This window comes from Myxine glutinosa, chromosome 6 (assembly GCF_964187855.1).
Source record: "Myxine glutinosa chromosome 6, kmMyxGlut1.1, whole genome shotgun sequence".
In the NCBI taxonomy this organism is placed as follows: Eukaryota; Metazoa; Chordata; class Myxini; order Myxiniformes; family Myxinidae; genus Myxine; species Myxine glutinosa.
The window spans coordinates 60,408,768-60,424,564 of NC_136266.1; the positions used below are offsets into that span (position 1 = coordinate 60,408,768).

General features: G+C 37.1%; 2 protein-coding genes and 1 pseudogene across 2 annotated transcripts in view; 2 read left to right on the plus strand and 1 right to left on the minus strand.

Annotated features, from left to right (window-relative positions):
* The first annotated feature begins 270 nt into the window (after positions 1–270).
* On the plus strand, positions 271–11,668 carry LOC144892719 (uncharacterized). The gene is given in 7 exon segments (XM_078781032.1): positions 271–1,989; positions 2,074–2,229; positions 5,599–7,083; positions 7,086–7,118; positions 7,537–8,040; positions 8,209–10,224; positions 10,475–11,668. Coding segments are annotated over 7 exon segments (7,107 nt in total).
* Positions 11,669–13,207: 1,539 nt separating this feature from the next.
* Positions 13,208–14,447, plus strand: LOC144892720 (uncharacterized; annotated as a pseudogene).
* Positions 14,448–14,465: 18 nt separating this feature from the next.
* LOC137429381 (tudor domain-containing protein 7B-like) overlaps positions 14,466–15,797 on the minus strand; it is a 36,494-nt gene continuing 35,162 nt past the window's right edge. The window contains exon 6 of the mRNA XM_078781033.1: positions 14,466–15,026. Within this exon, the coding sequence (XP_078637159.1) occupies positions 14,466–15,026 (561 nt within the window). The remainder of the gene's footprint in view (positions 15,027–15,797) is intronic.

Sequence of the window (15,797 nt, forward strand, 5' to 3'; positions counted from 1 at the left end):
ACACACAAACTAATTCACATGGGGGAGAAACCGTACAAGTGTTCTGTGTGTTCAAAGGTTTTTCGTCATTCATCAAATTTAAATGCACACAAACTAATTCACATGGGAGAGAAGCCGCACAAGTGTTCTGTGTGTTCAAAGGTTTTTCGTCATTCATCAAATTTAAATACACACAAACTAATTCACATGGGGAAGAAACCGTACAAGTGTGGTGTGTGTTCTAAGGTTTTTCGTCATTTATCAAATTTAAATACACACAAACTAATTCACATGGGGGAGAAACCGCACAAGTGTTCTGTGTGTTCAAAGGTTTTTCGTCACTCATCAAATTTAAATACACACAAACTAATTCACATGGGGGAGAAACCGTACAAGTGTGGTGTGTGTTCTAAGGTTTTTCGTCATTTATCAAATTTAAATACACACAAACTAATTCACATGGGGGAAAAACCGTACAAGTGTTCTGTGTGTTCAAAGGTTTTTCGTCATTCATCAAATTTAAATACACACAAACTAATTCACATGGGGGAGAAACCGTTCAAGTGTGGTGTGTGTTCTAAGGTTTTTCGTCATTCATCAATTTTAAATACACACAAACTAATTCACATGGGGGAGAAACCGTACAAGTGTGGTGTGTGTTCTAAGGTTTTTCGTCATTTATCAAATTTAAATACACACAAACTAATTCACATGGGGGAGAAACCGTACAAGTGTTCTGTGTGTTCAAAGGTTTTTCGTCATTCATCAAATTTAAATGCACACAAACTAATTCACATGGGAGAGAAGCCGCACAAGTGTTCTGTGTGTTCAAAGGTTTTTCGTCATTCATCAAATTTAAATACACACAAACTAATTCACATGGGGGAGAAACCGTACAAGTGTGGTGTGTGTTCTAAGGTTTTTCGTCATTTATCAAATTTAAATACACACAAACTAATTCACATGGGGGAGAAACCGCACAAGTGTTCTGTGTGTTCAAAGGTTTTTCGTCATTCATCAAATTTAAATACACACAAACTAATTCACATGGGGAAGAAACCGTACAAGTGTGGTGTGTGTTCTCAGGTTTTTCTTCATTTATCAAATTTAAATACACACAAACTAATTCACATGGGGGAAAAACCGTACAAGTGTTCTGTGTGTTCAAAGGTTTTTCGTCATTCATCAAATTTAAATACACACAAACTAATTCACATGGGGGAGAAACCGTACAAGTGTGGTGTGTGTTCTAAGGTTTTTCGTCATTCATCAAATTTAAATACACACAAACTAATTCACATGGGGGAGAAACCGTACAAGTGTGGTGTGTGTTCTAAGGTTTTTCGTCATTTATCAAATTTAAATACACACAAACTAATTCACATGGGGGAGAAACCGCACAAGTGTTCTGTGTGTTCAAAGGTTTTTCGTCATTCATCAAATTTAAATACACACAAACTAATTCACATGGGGGAGAAACCGTACAAGTGTGGTGTGTGTTCTAAGGTTTTTCGTCATTTATCAAATTTAAATACACACAAACTAATTCACATGGGGGAGAAACCGTACAAGTGTTCTGTGTGTTCAAAGGTTTTTCGTCATTCATCAAATTTAAATACACACAAACTAATTCACATGGGGGAGAAACCATTCAAGTGTGGTGTGTGTTCTAAGGTTTTTCGTCATTCATCAAATTTAAATACACACAAACTAATTCACACGGGAGAGAAGCCGCACAAGTGTTCTGTGTGTTCAAAGGTTTTTCGTCATTCATCAAATTTAAATACACACAAACTAATTCACATCGGGGAGAAACCGTACAAGTGTGGTGTGTGTTCTAAGGTTTTTCGTCATTCATCAAATTTAAATACACACAAACTAATTCACATGGGGGAGAAACCGCACAAGTGTTCTGTGTGTTCAAAGGTTTTTCGTCATTCATCAAATTTAAATACACACAAACTAATTCACATGGGGGAGAAACCGTACAAGTGGGGTGTGTGTTCTAAGGTTTTTCGTCATTTATCAAATTTAAATACACACAAACTAATTCACATGGGGGAAAACCCGTTCATGTGTTCTGTGTGTTTGAAGGTTTTTCGTCATTCATCAAATTTAAATGCACACAAACTAATTCACACGGGAGAGAAGCCGCACAAGTGTTCTGTGTGTTTGAAGGTTTTTCGTCATTCATCAAACTTAAATACACACAAACTAATTCACATGGGAGAGAAGCCGCACAAGTGTTGTGTGTTTGAAGGTTTTTCGTCATTCATCAAATTTAATTGCACACAAACTAATTCACACGGGAGAGAAGCCACACAAGTGTGGTGTGTGTTTGAAGGTTTTTCGTCATTCATCAAATTTAAATACACACAAACTAATTCACATGGGGGAGAAACCGTACAAGTGTGGTGTGTGTTTGAAGGTTTTTCGTCATTCATCAAATTTAAATACACACAAACTAATTCACATGGGGGAGAAACCGTACAAGTGTGGTGTGTGTTCTAAGGTTTTTCGTCATTCATCAAATTTAAATACACACAAACTAATTCACATGGGGGAGAAACCGTACAAGTGTTCTGTGTGTTCAAAGGTTTTTCGTCATTCATCAAATTTAAATGCACACAACCTAATTCACATGGGAGAGAAGCCGCACAAGTGTTCTGTGTGTTCAAAGGTTTTTCGTCATTCATCAAATTTAAATACACACAAACTAATTCACATGGGGAAGAAACCGTACAAGTGTGGTGTGTGTTCTAAGGTTTTTCGTCATTTATCAAATTTAAATACACACAAACTAATTCACATGGGGGAGAAACCGCACAAGTGTTCTGTGTGTTCAAAGGTTTTTCGTCACTCATCAAATTTAAATACACACAAACTAATTCACATGGGGGAGAAACCGTACAAGTGTGGTGTGTGTTCTAAGGTTTTTCGTCATTTATCAAATTTAAATACACACAAACTAATTCACATGGGGGAAAAACCGTACAAGTGTTCTGTGTGTTCAAAGGTTTTTCGTCATTCATCAAATTTAAATACACACAAACTAATTCACATGGGGGAGAAACCGTTCAAGTGTGGTGTGTGTTCTAAGGTTTTTCATCATTCATCAAATTTAAATACACACAAACTAATTCACATGGGGGAGAAACCGTACAAGTGTGGTGTGTGTTCTAAGGTTTTTCGTCATTTATCAAATTTAAATACACACAAACTAATTCACATGGGGGAGAAACCGTACAAGTGTTCTGTGTGTTCAAAGGTTTTTCGTCATTCATCAAATTTAAATGCACACAAACTAATTCACATGGGAGAGAAGCCGCACAAGTGTTCTGTGTGTTCAAAGGTTTTTCGTCATTCATCAAATTTAAATACACACAAACTAATTCACATGGGGGAGAAACCGTACAAGTGTGGTGTGTGTTCTAAGGTTTTTCGTCATTTATCAAATTTAAATACACACAAACTAATTCACATGGGGGAGAAACCGCACAAGTGTTCTGTGTGTTCAAAGGTTTTTCGTCATTCATCAAATTTAAATACACACAAACTAATTCACATGGGGGAGGAACCGTACAAGTGTTCTGTGTGTTCAAAGGTTTTTCGTCATTCATCAAATTTAAATGCACACAAACTAATTCACATGGGAGAGAAGCCGCACAAGTGTTCTGTGTGTTCAAAGGTTTTTCGTCATTCATCAAATTTAAATACACACAAACTAATTCACATGGGGAAGAAACCGTACAAGTGTGGTGTGTGTTCTAAGGTTTTTCGTCATTTATCAAATTTAAATACACACAAACTAATTCACATGGGGGAGAAACCGCACAAGTGTTCTGTGTGTTCAAAGGTTTTTCGTCACTCATCAAATTTAAATACACACAAACTAATTCACATGGGGGAGAAACCGTACAAGTGTGGTGTGTGTTCTAAGGTTTTTCGTCATTTATCAAATTTAAATACACACAAACTAATTCACATGGGGGAAAAACCGTACAAGTGTTCTGTGTGTTCAAAGGTTTTTCGTCATTCATCAAATTTAAATACACACAAACTAATTCACATGGGGGAGAAACCGTTCAAGTGTGGTGTGTGTTCTAAGGTTTTTCGTCATTCATCAAATTTAAATACACACAAACTAATTCACATGGGGGAGAAACCGTACAAGTGTTCTGTGTGTTCAAAGGTTTTTCGTCATTCATCAAATTTAAATGCACACAAACTAATTCACATGGGAGAGAAGCCGCACAAGTGTTCTGTGTGTTCAAAGGTTTTTCGTCATTCATCAAATTTAAATACACACAAACTAATTCACATGGGGGAGAAACCGTACAAGTGTGGTGTGTGTTCTAAGGTTTTTCGTCATTTATCAAATTTAAATACACACAAACTAATTCACATGGGGGAGAAACCGCACAAGTGTTCTGTGTGTTCAAAGGTTTTTCGTCATTCATCAAATTTAAATACACACAAACTAATTCACATGGGGAAGAAACCGTACAAGTGTGGTGTGTGTTCTCAGGTTTTTCTTCATTTATCAAATTTAAATACACACAAACTAATTCACATGGGGGAAAAACCGTACAAGTGTTCTGTGTGTTCAAAGGTTTTTCGTCATTCATCAAATTTAAATACACACAAACTAATTCACATGGGGGAGAAACCGTACAAGTGTGGTGTGTGTTTTAAGGTTTTTGTCATTCATCAAATTTAAATACACACAAACTAATTCACATGGGGGAGAAACCGTACAAGTGTTCTGTGTGTTCAAAGGTTTTTCGTCATTCATCAAATTTAACTACACACAAACTAATTCACATGGGGGAGAAACCGTACAAGTGTGGTGTGTGTTCTAAGGTTTTTCGTCATTTATCAAATTTAAATACACACAAACTAATTCACATGGGGGAGAAACCGTACAAGTGTGGTGTGTGTTCTAAGGTTTTTCGTCATTTATCAAATTTAAATACACACAAACTAATTCACACGGGAGAGAAGCCGCACAAGTGTTCTGTGTGTTCAAAGGTTTTTCGTCATTCATCAAATATAAATACACACAAACTAATTCACATGGGGGAGAAACCGTACAAGTGTGGTGTGTGTTCTAAGGTTTTTCGTCATTCATAAAATTTAAATACACACAAACTAATTCACATGGGGGAGAAACCGTACAAGTGTGGTGTGTGTTCTAAAGTTTTTCGTCATTTATCAAATTTAAATACACACAAACTAATTCACATGGGGTAGAAACCGTACAAGTGTGGTGTGTGTTTGAAGGTTTTTCGTCATTCATCAAATTTAAATGCACACAAACTAATACACATGGGGGAGAAACCGTACAAGTGTGGTGTGTGTTCTAAGGTTTTTCGTCATTCATCAAATTTAAATACACACAAACTAATTCACATGGGGGAGAAACCGTTCAAGTGTGGTGTGTGTTCTAAGGTTTTTCGTCATTCATCAAATTTAAATACACACAAACTAATTCACATGGGAGAGAAGCCGCACAAGTGTTCTGTGTGTTCAAAGGTTTTTCGTCATTCATCAAATTTAAATACACACAAACTAATTCACATGGGGGAGAAACCGTTCAAGTGTGGTGTGTGTTCTAAGGTTTTTCGTCATTCATCAAATTTAAATACACACAAACTAATTCACATGGGGGAGAAACCGTACAAGTGTTCTGTGTGTTCAAAGGTTTTTCGTCATTCATCAAATTTAAATACACACAAACTAATTCACATGGGGGAGAAACCGTACAAGTGTGGTGTGTGTTCTCAGGTTTTTCGTTGTTTATCAAATTTAAATACACACAAACTAATTCACATGGGGGAGAAACCGCACAAGTGTTCTGTGTGTTCAAAGGTTTTTCGTCATTCATCAAATTTAAATACACACAAACTAATTCACATGGGGGAGAAACCATACAAGTGTGGTGTGTGTTCTAAGGTTTTTCGTCATTTATCAAATTTAAATACACACAAACTAATTCACATGGGGGAGAAACCGTACAAGTGTGGTGTGTGTTCTAAGGTTTTTCGTCATTCATCAAATATAAATACACACAAACTAATTCACATGGGGGAGAAACCGTACAAGTGTTGTGTGTGTTCAAAGGTTTTTCGTCATTCATCATATTTAAATGCACACAAACTAATTCACACGGGAGAGAAGCCGCACAAGTGTTCTGTGTGTTTGAAGGTTTTTCGTCATTCATCAAACTTAAATACACACAAACTAATTCACACGGGAGAGAAGCCGCACAAGTGTTCTGTGTGTTTGAAGGTTTTTCGTCATTCATCAAATTTAATTGCACACAAACTAATTCACACGGGAGAGAAGCCGCACAAGTGTGGTGTGTGTTTGAAGGTTTTTCGTCATTCATCAAATTTAAATACACACAAACTAATTCACATGGGGGAGAAACCGTACAAGTGTGGTGTGTGTTTGAAGGTTTTTCGTCATTCATCAAATTTAATTGCACACAAACTAATACACACGGGAGAGAAGCCACACAAGTGTTCTGTGTGTTCAAAGGTTTTTCGTCATTCATCAAATTTAAATACACACAAACTAATTCACATGGGGGAGAAACCGTACAAGTGTGGTGTGTGTTCTAAGGTTTTTCGTCATTCATCAAATTTAAATACACACAAACTAATTCACATGGGGGAGAAACCGTACAAGTGTGGTGTGTGTTCTAAGGTTTTTCGTCATTTATCAAATTTAAATACACACAAACTAATTCACATGGGGGAGAAACCGTACAAGTGTTCTGTGTGTTCAAAGGTTTTTCGTCATTCATCAAATGTAAATGCACACAAACTAATTCACATGGGAGAGAAGCCGCACAAGTGTTCTGCGTGTTCAAAGGTTTTTTGTCATTCATCAAATTTAAATACACACAAACTAATTCACATGGGGGAGAAACCGTACAAGTGTGGTGTGTGTTCGAAGGTTTTTCCTCATTCATCAAATTTAAATACACACAAACTAATTCACATGGGGGAGAAACCGTTCAAGTGTGGTGTGTGTTCTAAGGTTTTTCGTCGTTCATCAAATTTAAATACACACCAACTAATTCACACGGGAGAGAAGCCGCACTGCCGCACAAGTGTTCTGTGTGTTCAAAGGTTTTTCTTCATTCATCAAATTTAAATACACACAAACTAATTCACATGGGGGAGAAACCGTACAAGTGTGGTGTGTGTTCTAAGGTTTTTCGTCATTTATCAAATTTAAATACACACAAACTAATTCACATGGGGGAGAAACCGTACAAGTGTTCTGTGTGTTCAAAGGTTTTTCGTCATTCATCAAATTTAAATGCTCACAAACTAATTCACATGGGAGAGAAGCCCTCTAAGTGTTCTGTGTTCAAAGGTTTTTCGTCATTCATCAAATTTAAATACACACAAACTAATTCACATGGGGGAGAAACCGTACAAGTGTGGTGTGTGTTCTAAGGTTTTTCGTCATTTATCAAATTTAAATACACACAAACTAATTCACATGGGGGAGAAACCGCACAAGTGTTCTGTGTGTTCAAAGGTTTTTCGTCATTCATCAAATTTAAATACACACAAACTAATTCACATGGGGGAGAAACCGTACAAGTGTGGTGTGTGTTCTAAGGTTTTTCGTCATTTATCAAATTTAAATACACACAAACTAATTCACATGGGGGAGAAACCGTACAAGTGTTCTGTGTGTTCAAAGGTTTTTCGTCATTCATCAAATTTAAATACACACAAACTAATTCACATGGGGGAGAATCCATTCAAGTGTGGTGTGTGTTCTAAGGTTTTTCGTCATTCATCAAATTTAAATACACACAAACTAATTCACACGGGAGAGAAGCCGCACAAGTGTTCTGTGTGTTCAAAGGTTTTTCGTCATTCATCAAATTTAAATACACACAAACTAATTCACATCGGGGAGAAACCGTACAAGTGTGGTGTGTGTTCTAAGGTTTTTCGTCATTCATCAAATTTAAATACACACAAACTAATTCACATGGGGGAGAAACCGCACAAGTGTTCTGTGTGTTCAAAGGTTTTTCGTCATTCATCAAATTTAAATACACACAAACTAATTCACATGGGGGAGAAACCGTACAAGTGGGGTGTGTGTTCTAAGGTTTTTCATCATTTATCAAATTTAAATACACACAAACTAATTCACATGGGGGAAAACCCGTTCATGTGTTCTGTGTGTTTGAAGGTTTTTCGTCATTCATCAAATTTAAATGCACACAAACTAATTTACACGGGAGAGAAGCCGCACAAGTGTTCTGTGTGTTCTAAGGTTTTTCGTCATTCATCAAATTTAAATACACACAAACTAATTCACATGGGGGAGAAACCGTACAAGTGTTCTGTGTGTTCAAAGGTTTTTCGTCATTCATCAAATTTAAATGCACACAAACTAATTCACATGGGAGAGAAGCCGCACAAGTGTTCTGTGTGTTCAAAGGTTTTTCGTCATTCATCAAATTTAAATACACACAAACTAATTCACATGGGGAAGAAACCGTACAAGTGTGGTGTGTGTTCTAAGGTTTTTCGTCATTTATCAAATTTAAATACACACAAACTAATTCACATGGGGGAGAAACCGCACAAGTGTTCTGTGTGTTCAAAGGTTTTTCGTCACTCATCAAATTTAAATACACACAAACTAATTCACATGGGGGAGAAACCGTACAAGTGTGGTGTGTGTTCTAAGGTTTTTCGTCATTTATCAAATTTAAATACACACAAACTAATTCACATGGGGGAAAAACCATACAAGTGTTCTGTGTGTTCAAAGGTTTTTCGTCATTCATCAAATTTAAATACACACAAACTAATTCACATGGGGGAGAAACCGTTCAAGTGTGGTGTGTGTTCTAAGGTTTTTCGTCATTCATCAAATTTAAATACACACAAACTAATTCACATGGGGGAGAAACCGTACAAGTGTGGTGTGTGTTCTAAGGTTTTTCGTCATTTATCAAATTTAAATACACACAAACTAATTCACATGGGGGAGAAACCGTACAAGTGTTCTGTGTGTTCAAAGGTTTTTCGTCATTCATCAAATTTAAATGCACACAAACTAATTCACATGGGAGAGAAGCCGCACAAGTGTTCTGTGTGTTCAAAGGTTTTTCGTCATTCATCAAATTTAAATACACACAAACTAATTCACATGGGGGAGAAACCGTACAAGTGTGGTGTGTGTTCTAAGGTTTTTCGTCATTTATCAAATTTAAATACACACAAACTAATTCACATGGGGGAGAAACCGCACAAGTGTTCTGTGTGTTCAAAGGTTTTTCGTCATTCATCAAATTTAAATACACACAAACTAATTCACATGGGGAAGAAACCGTACAAGTGTGGTGTGTGTTCTCAGGTTTTTCTTCATTTATCAAATTTAAATACACACAAACTAATTCACATGGGGGAAAAACCGTACAAGTGTTCTGTGTGTTCAAAGGTTTTTCGTCATTCATCAAATTTAAATACACACAAACTAATTCACATGGGGGAGAAACCGTACAAGTGTGGTGTGTGTTCTAAGGTTTTTCGTCATTCATCAAATTTAAATACACACAAACTAATTCACATGGGGGAGAAACCGTACAAGTGTGGTGTGTGTTCTAAGGTTTTTCGTCATTTATCAAATTTAAATACACACAAACTAATTCACATGGGGGAGAAACCGCACAAGTGTTCTGTGTGTTCAAAGGTTTTTCGTCATTCATCAAATTTAAATACACACAAACTAATTCACATGGGGGAGAAACCGTACAAGTGTGGTGTGTGTTCTAAGGTTTTTCGTCATTTATCAAATTTAAATACACACAAACTAATTCACATGGGGGAGAAACCGTACAAGTGTTCTGTGTGTTCAAAGGTTTTTCGTCATTCATCAAATTTAAATACACACAAACTAATTCACATGGGGGAGAAACCGCACAAGTGTTCTGTGTGTTCAAAGGTTTTTCGTCATTCATCAAATTTAAATACACACAAACTAATTCACATGGGGGAGAAACCGTACAAGTGGGGTGTGTGTTCTAAGGTTTTTCGTCATTTATCAAATTTAAATACACACAAACTAATTCACATGGGGGAAAACCCGTTCATGTGTTCTGTGTGTTTGAAGGTTTTTCGTCATTCATCAAATTTAAATGCACACAAACTAATTCACACGGGAGAGAAGCCGCACAAGTGTTCTGTGTGTTTGAAGGTTTTTCGTCATTCATCAAACTTAAATACACACAAACTAATTCACATGGGAGAGAAGCCGCACAAGTGTTGTGTGTTTGAAGGTTTTTCGTCATTCATCAAATTTAATTGCACACAAACTAATTCACACGGGAGAGAAGCCACACAAGTGTGGTGTGTGTTTGAAGGTTTTTCGTCATTCATCAAATTTAAATACACACAAACTAATTCACATGGGGGAGAAACCGTACAAGTGTGGTGTGTGTTTGAAGGTTTTTCGTCATTCATCAAATTTAAATACACACAAACTAATTCACATGGGGGAGAAACCGTACAAGTGTGGTGTGTGTTCTAAGGTTTTTCGTCATTCATCAAATTTAAATACACACAAACTAATTCACATGGGGGAGAAACCGTACAAGTGTTCTGTGTGTTCAAAGGTTTTTCGTCATTCATCAAATTTAAATGCACACAACCTAATTCACATGGGAGAGAAGCCGCACAAGTGTTCTGTGTGTTCAAAGGTTTTTCGTCATTCATCAAATTTAAATACACACAAACTAATTCACATGGGGAAGAAACCGTACAAGTGTGGTGTGTGTTCTAAGGTTTTTCGTCATTTATCAAATTTAAATACACACAAACTAATTCACATGGGGGAGAAACCGCACAAGTGTTCTGTGTGTTCAAAGGTTTTTCGTCACTCATCAAATTTAAATACACACAAACTAATTCACATGGGGGAGAAACCGTACAAGTGTGGTGTGTGTTCTAAGGTTTTTCGTCATTTATCAAATTTAAATACACACAAACTAATTCACATGGGGGAAAAACCGTACAAGTGTTCTGTGTGTTCAAAGGTTTTTCGTCATTCATCAAATTTAAATACACACAAACTAATTCACATGGGGGAGAAACCGTTCAAGTGTGGTGTGTGTTCTAAGGTTTTTCGTCATTCATCAAATTTAAATACACACAAACTAATTCACATGGGGGAGAAACCGTACAAGTGTTCTGTGTGTTCAAAGGTTTTTCGTCATTCATCAAATTTAACTACACACAAACTAATTCACATGGGGGAGAAACCGTACAAGTGTGGTGTGTGTTCTAAGGTTTTTCGTCATTTATCAAATTTAAATACACACAAACTAATTCACATGGGGGAGAAACCGTACAAGTGTTCTGTGTGTTGAAAGGTTTTTCGTCATTCATCAAATTTAAATACACACAAACTAATTCACATGGGGGAGAAAACGTTCAAGTGTGGTGTGTGTTCTAAGGTTTTTCGTCATTCATCAAATTTAAATACACACAAACTAATTCACACGGGAGAGAAGCCGCACAAGTGTTCTGTGTGTTCAAAGGTTTTTCGTCATTCATCAAATATAAATACACACAAACTAATTCACATGGGGGAGAAACCGTACAAGTGTGGTGTGTGTTCTAAGGTTTTTCGTCATTCATAAAATTTAAATACACACAAACTAATTCACATGGGGGAGAAACCGTACAAGTGTGGTGTGTGTTCTAAAGTTTTTCGTCATTTATCAAATTTAAATACACACAAACTAATTCACATGGGGGAGAAACCATACAAGTGTTGTGTGTGTTCAAAGGTTTTTCGTCATTCATCATATTTGAATGCACACAAACTAATTCACACGGGAGAGAAGCCGCACAAGTGTTCTGTGTGTTTGAAGGTTTTTCGTCATTCATCAAATTTAAATACACACAAACTAATTCACACAGGAGAGAAGCCGCACAAGTGTTCTGTGTGTTTGAAGGTTTTTCGCCATTCATAAAATTTAATTGCACACAAACTAATTCACACGGGAGAGAAGCCAAACAAGTGTGGTGTGTGTTTGAAGGTTTTTCGTCATTCATCAAATTTAAATACACACAAACTAATTCACATGGGGGAGAAACCGTACAAGTGTGGTGTGTGTTTGAAGGTTTTTCGTCATTCATCAAATTTAAATGCACACAAACTAATTCACATGGGGGAGAAACCGTACAAGTGTGGTGTGTGTTCTAAGGTTTTTCGTCATTCATCAAATTTAAATACACACAAACTAATTCACATGGGGGAGAAACCGTTCAAGTGTGGTGTGTGTTCTAAGGTTTTTCGTCATTCATCAAATTTAAATACACACAAACTAATTCACATGGGAGAGAAGCCGCACAAGTGTTCTGTGTGTTCAAAGGTTTTTCGTCATTCATCAAATTTAAATACACACAAACTAATTCACATGGGGGAGAAACCGTACAAGTGTGGTGTGCGTTCTAAGGTTTTTCGTCATTTATCAAATTTAAATACACACAAACTAATTCACATGGGGGAGAAACCGTACAAGTGTTCTGTGTGTTCAAAGGTTTTTCGTCATTCATCAAATTTAAATGCACACAAACTAATTCACATGGGAGAGAAGCCGCACAAGTGTTCTGTGTGTTCAAAGGTTTTTCGTCATTCATCAAATTTAAATACACACAAACTAATTCACATGGGGGAAAAACCGTACAAGTGTGGTGTGTGTTCTAAGGTTTTTCGTCATTTATCAAATTTAAATACACACAAACTAATTCACATGGGGGAGAAACCGCACAAGTGTTCTGTGTGTTCAAAGGTTTTTCGTCATTCATCAAATTTAAATGCACACAAACTAATTCACATGGGGGAGAAACCGTACAAGTGTGGTGTGTGTTCTAAGGTTTTTCGTCATTTATCAAATTTAAATACACACAAACTAATTCACATGGGGGAAAAACCGTGCAAGTGTTCTGTGTGTTCAAAGGTTTTTCGTCATTCATCAAATTTAAATACACACAAACTAATTCACATGGGGGAGAAACCGTTCAAGTGTTGTGTGTGTTCTAAGGTTTTTCGTCATTCATCAAATTTAAATACACACAAACTAATTCACATGGGAGAGAAGCCGCACAAGTGTTCTGTGTGTTCAAAGGTTTTTCGTCATTCATCAAATTTAAATACACACAAACTAATTCACATGGGGGAGAAACCGTACAAGTGTGGTGTGTGTTCTAAGGTTTTTCGTCATTCATCAAATTTAAATACACACAAACTAATTTACATGGGGGAGAAACCGTACAAGTGTGGTGTGTGTTTGAAGGTTTTTCGTCATTCATCAAATTTAAATACACACAAACTAATTTACATGGGGGAGAAACCGTACAAGTGTGGTGTGTGTTTGAAGGTTTTTCGTCATTCATCAAATTTAAATACACACAAACTAATTCACATGGGGGAGAAACCGTACAAGTGCGGTGTGTGTTTGAAGGTTTTTCGTCATTCATCAAATTTAAATACACACAAACTAATTCACATGGGGGAGAAACCGTACAAGTGTGGTGTGTGTTCTAAGGTTTTTCGTCATTCATCAAATTTAAATACACACAAACTAATTCACATGGGGGAGAAACCGTACAAGTGTTCTGTGTGTTCAAAGGTTTTTCGTCATTCATCTATCTACGGGCATGCCCTAGTCAAATTTAAATGCACACAAACTAATTCACATGGGAGGGAAGCCGCACAAGTGTTCTGTGTGTTCAAAGGTTTTTCGTCATTCATCAAATTTAAATACACACAAACTAATTCACATGGGGGAGAAACCGTTCAAGTGTGGTGTGTGTTCTAAGGTTTTTCGTCATTTATCAAATTTAAATACACACAAACTAATTCACATGGGGGAGAAACCGCACAAGTGTTCTGTGTGTTCAAAGGTTTTTCGTCATTCATCAAATTTAAATACACACAAACTAATTCACATGGGGGAGAAACCGTACAAGTGTGGTGTGTGTTCTAAGGTTTTTCGTCATTCATCAAATTTAAATACACACAAACTAATTTACATGGGGGAGAAACCGTACAAGTGTGGTGTGTGTTCTAAGGTTTTTTGTCATTCATCAAATTTAAATACACACAAACTAATTCACATGGGGGAGAAACCGTACAAGTGTTCTGTGTGTTCAAAGGTTTTTCGTCATTCATCAAATTTAAATACACACAAACTAATTCACATGGGGGAGAAACCGTACAAGTGTGGTGTGTGTTCTAAGGTTTTTCGTCATTTATCAAATTTAAATACACACAAACTAATTCACATGGGGGAGAAACCGTACAAGTGTTCTGTGTGTTGAAAGGTTTTTCGTCATTCATCAAATTTAAATACACACAAACTAATTCACATGGGGGAGAAACCGTTCAAGTGTGGTGTGTGTTCTAAGGTTTTTCGTCATTCATCAAATTTAAATACACACACTTCCCTGTTCAAAGTGCACACAAAGATTGCCACGTGCATCCACTGAGCAAACCTTCGCAGAGACCCATCCGGGATCTGGAAGTTTTGGAGAAGGAACTGTGATGCGTTCAATAGGGGCAGCTTGGGATGTTTGACCAAAACCAATGGTGGGTGTTACAACTTCATGACTACTCGACTCCTTTGGGTAAATAATTACAGTCTCGAGATTCTCAGGAAGTGGATGTAGAATTGAGCAAACATCTGAAACAAGATCCACATTGTTCAGAATTAATACTGGTAAGTCCATGTTGAACCTGGTTTTATAAATGTCAGGCAGGCTGTGAACCCAGATACCATGAGGGAAAGATGCCAGCAGTCGAGAAATGCGACATTTATGTTGCTTAAGCGAATCCATGGAATTTGAATCCTGGACAATAGGGCAATCAGGCTTTGCTTCTTTGTCCAGAAGTATGGTGTTGTGATCTGCTGTTTGTGGCTTCGAGTGACTTGATTTGGGGATTGGAGGATAAATAATCATCTTTAAAGGACTTTCTGAACAAATTTTCACCTGAAAAGCAAACAAATAAAATGAAGATGACAAAACATCATTTTGAACTTAACATGCAATGTATGTAAACTAAACATGTACATCAATTCAGGGTCATTAAAACTCAAAGATGGAGAGGTTAAGAGTTGTGCAATGACAGACATCACGGTAATAATAAATTACCTACATATCTGCGATCGCCAAGGCAAGCCTCCTGCAGCTTACCCTTGGTGATCGCCCGTGACGTACCTTGGCCCACTAGTGAATGGTGGCCATTTTTCTTTTGCACCGCCATGTCACCTTGACCTTCAACATTTCGGGATAAAGTGTATATTGAGAGAGTGCCCCCATTTACAATCTATCTATAAAACTCATCATGAAAATTGGATGAAAATTATTCAGGTTATGATCAAAAAAAGGTGCACTTCAGTGGAGGTACACTATGATACAATGACAGGCATTTTAAGGCCATTTTCCCTTCAAGAGCGGGGGTTAGCCTTGCGGTCAACATGACAAATCTTCTCCATTTTCCCCTATTTTCTGCATCTCCCCTTGTTAACCGCCTTGCCCGCATTTCTTCTTCCACCACCTTCAGCCAAGTCTTTCTCGGTCTTCCCCGTCCTCTACTTCCTTCTACATTCATTTCCATCACTCTTCTCAACCAGTCACTTTCATCCTTCCTCAACACATGACCAAACCGTCTCAAACTGTTTCGCTTCACAGCATCCATCACAGGCTCTATTCCCATCATCCTTCGCATTTCATCATTTGTCTTCCTCTTCTCTCAACGAT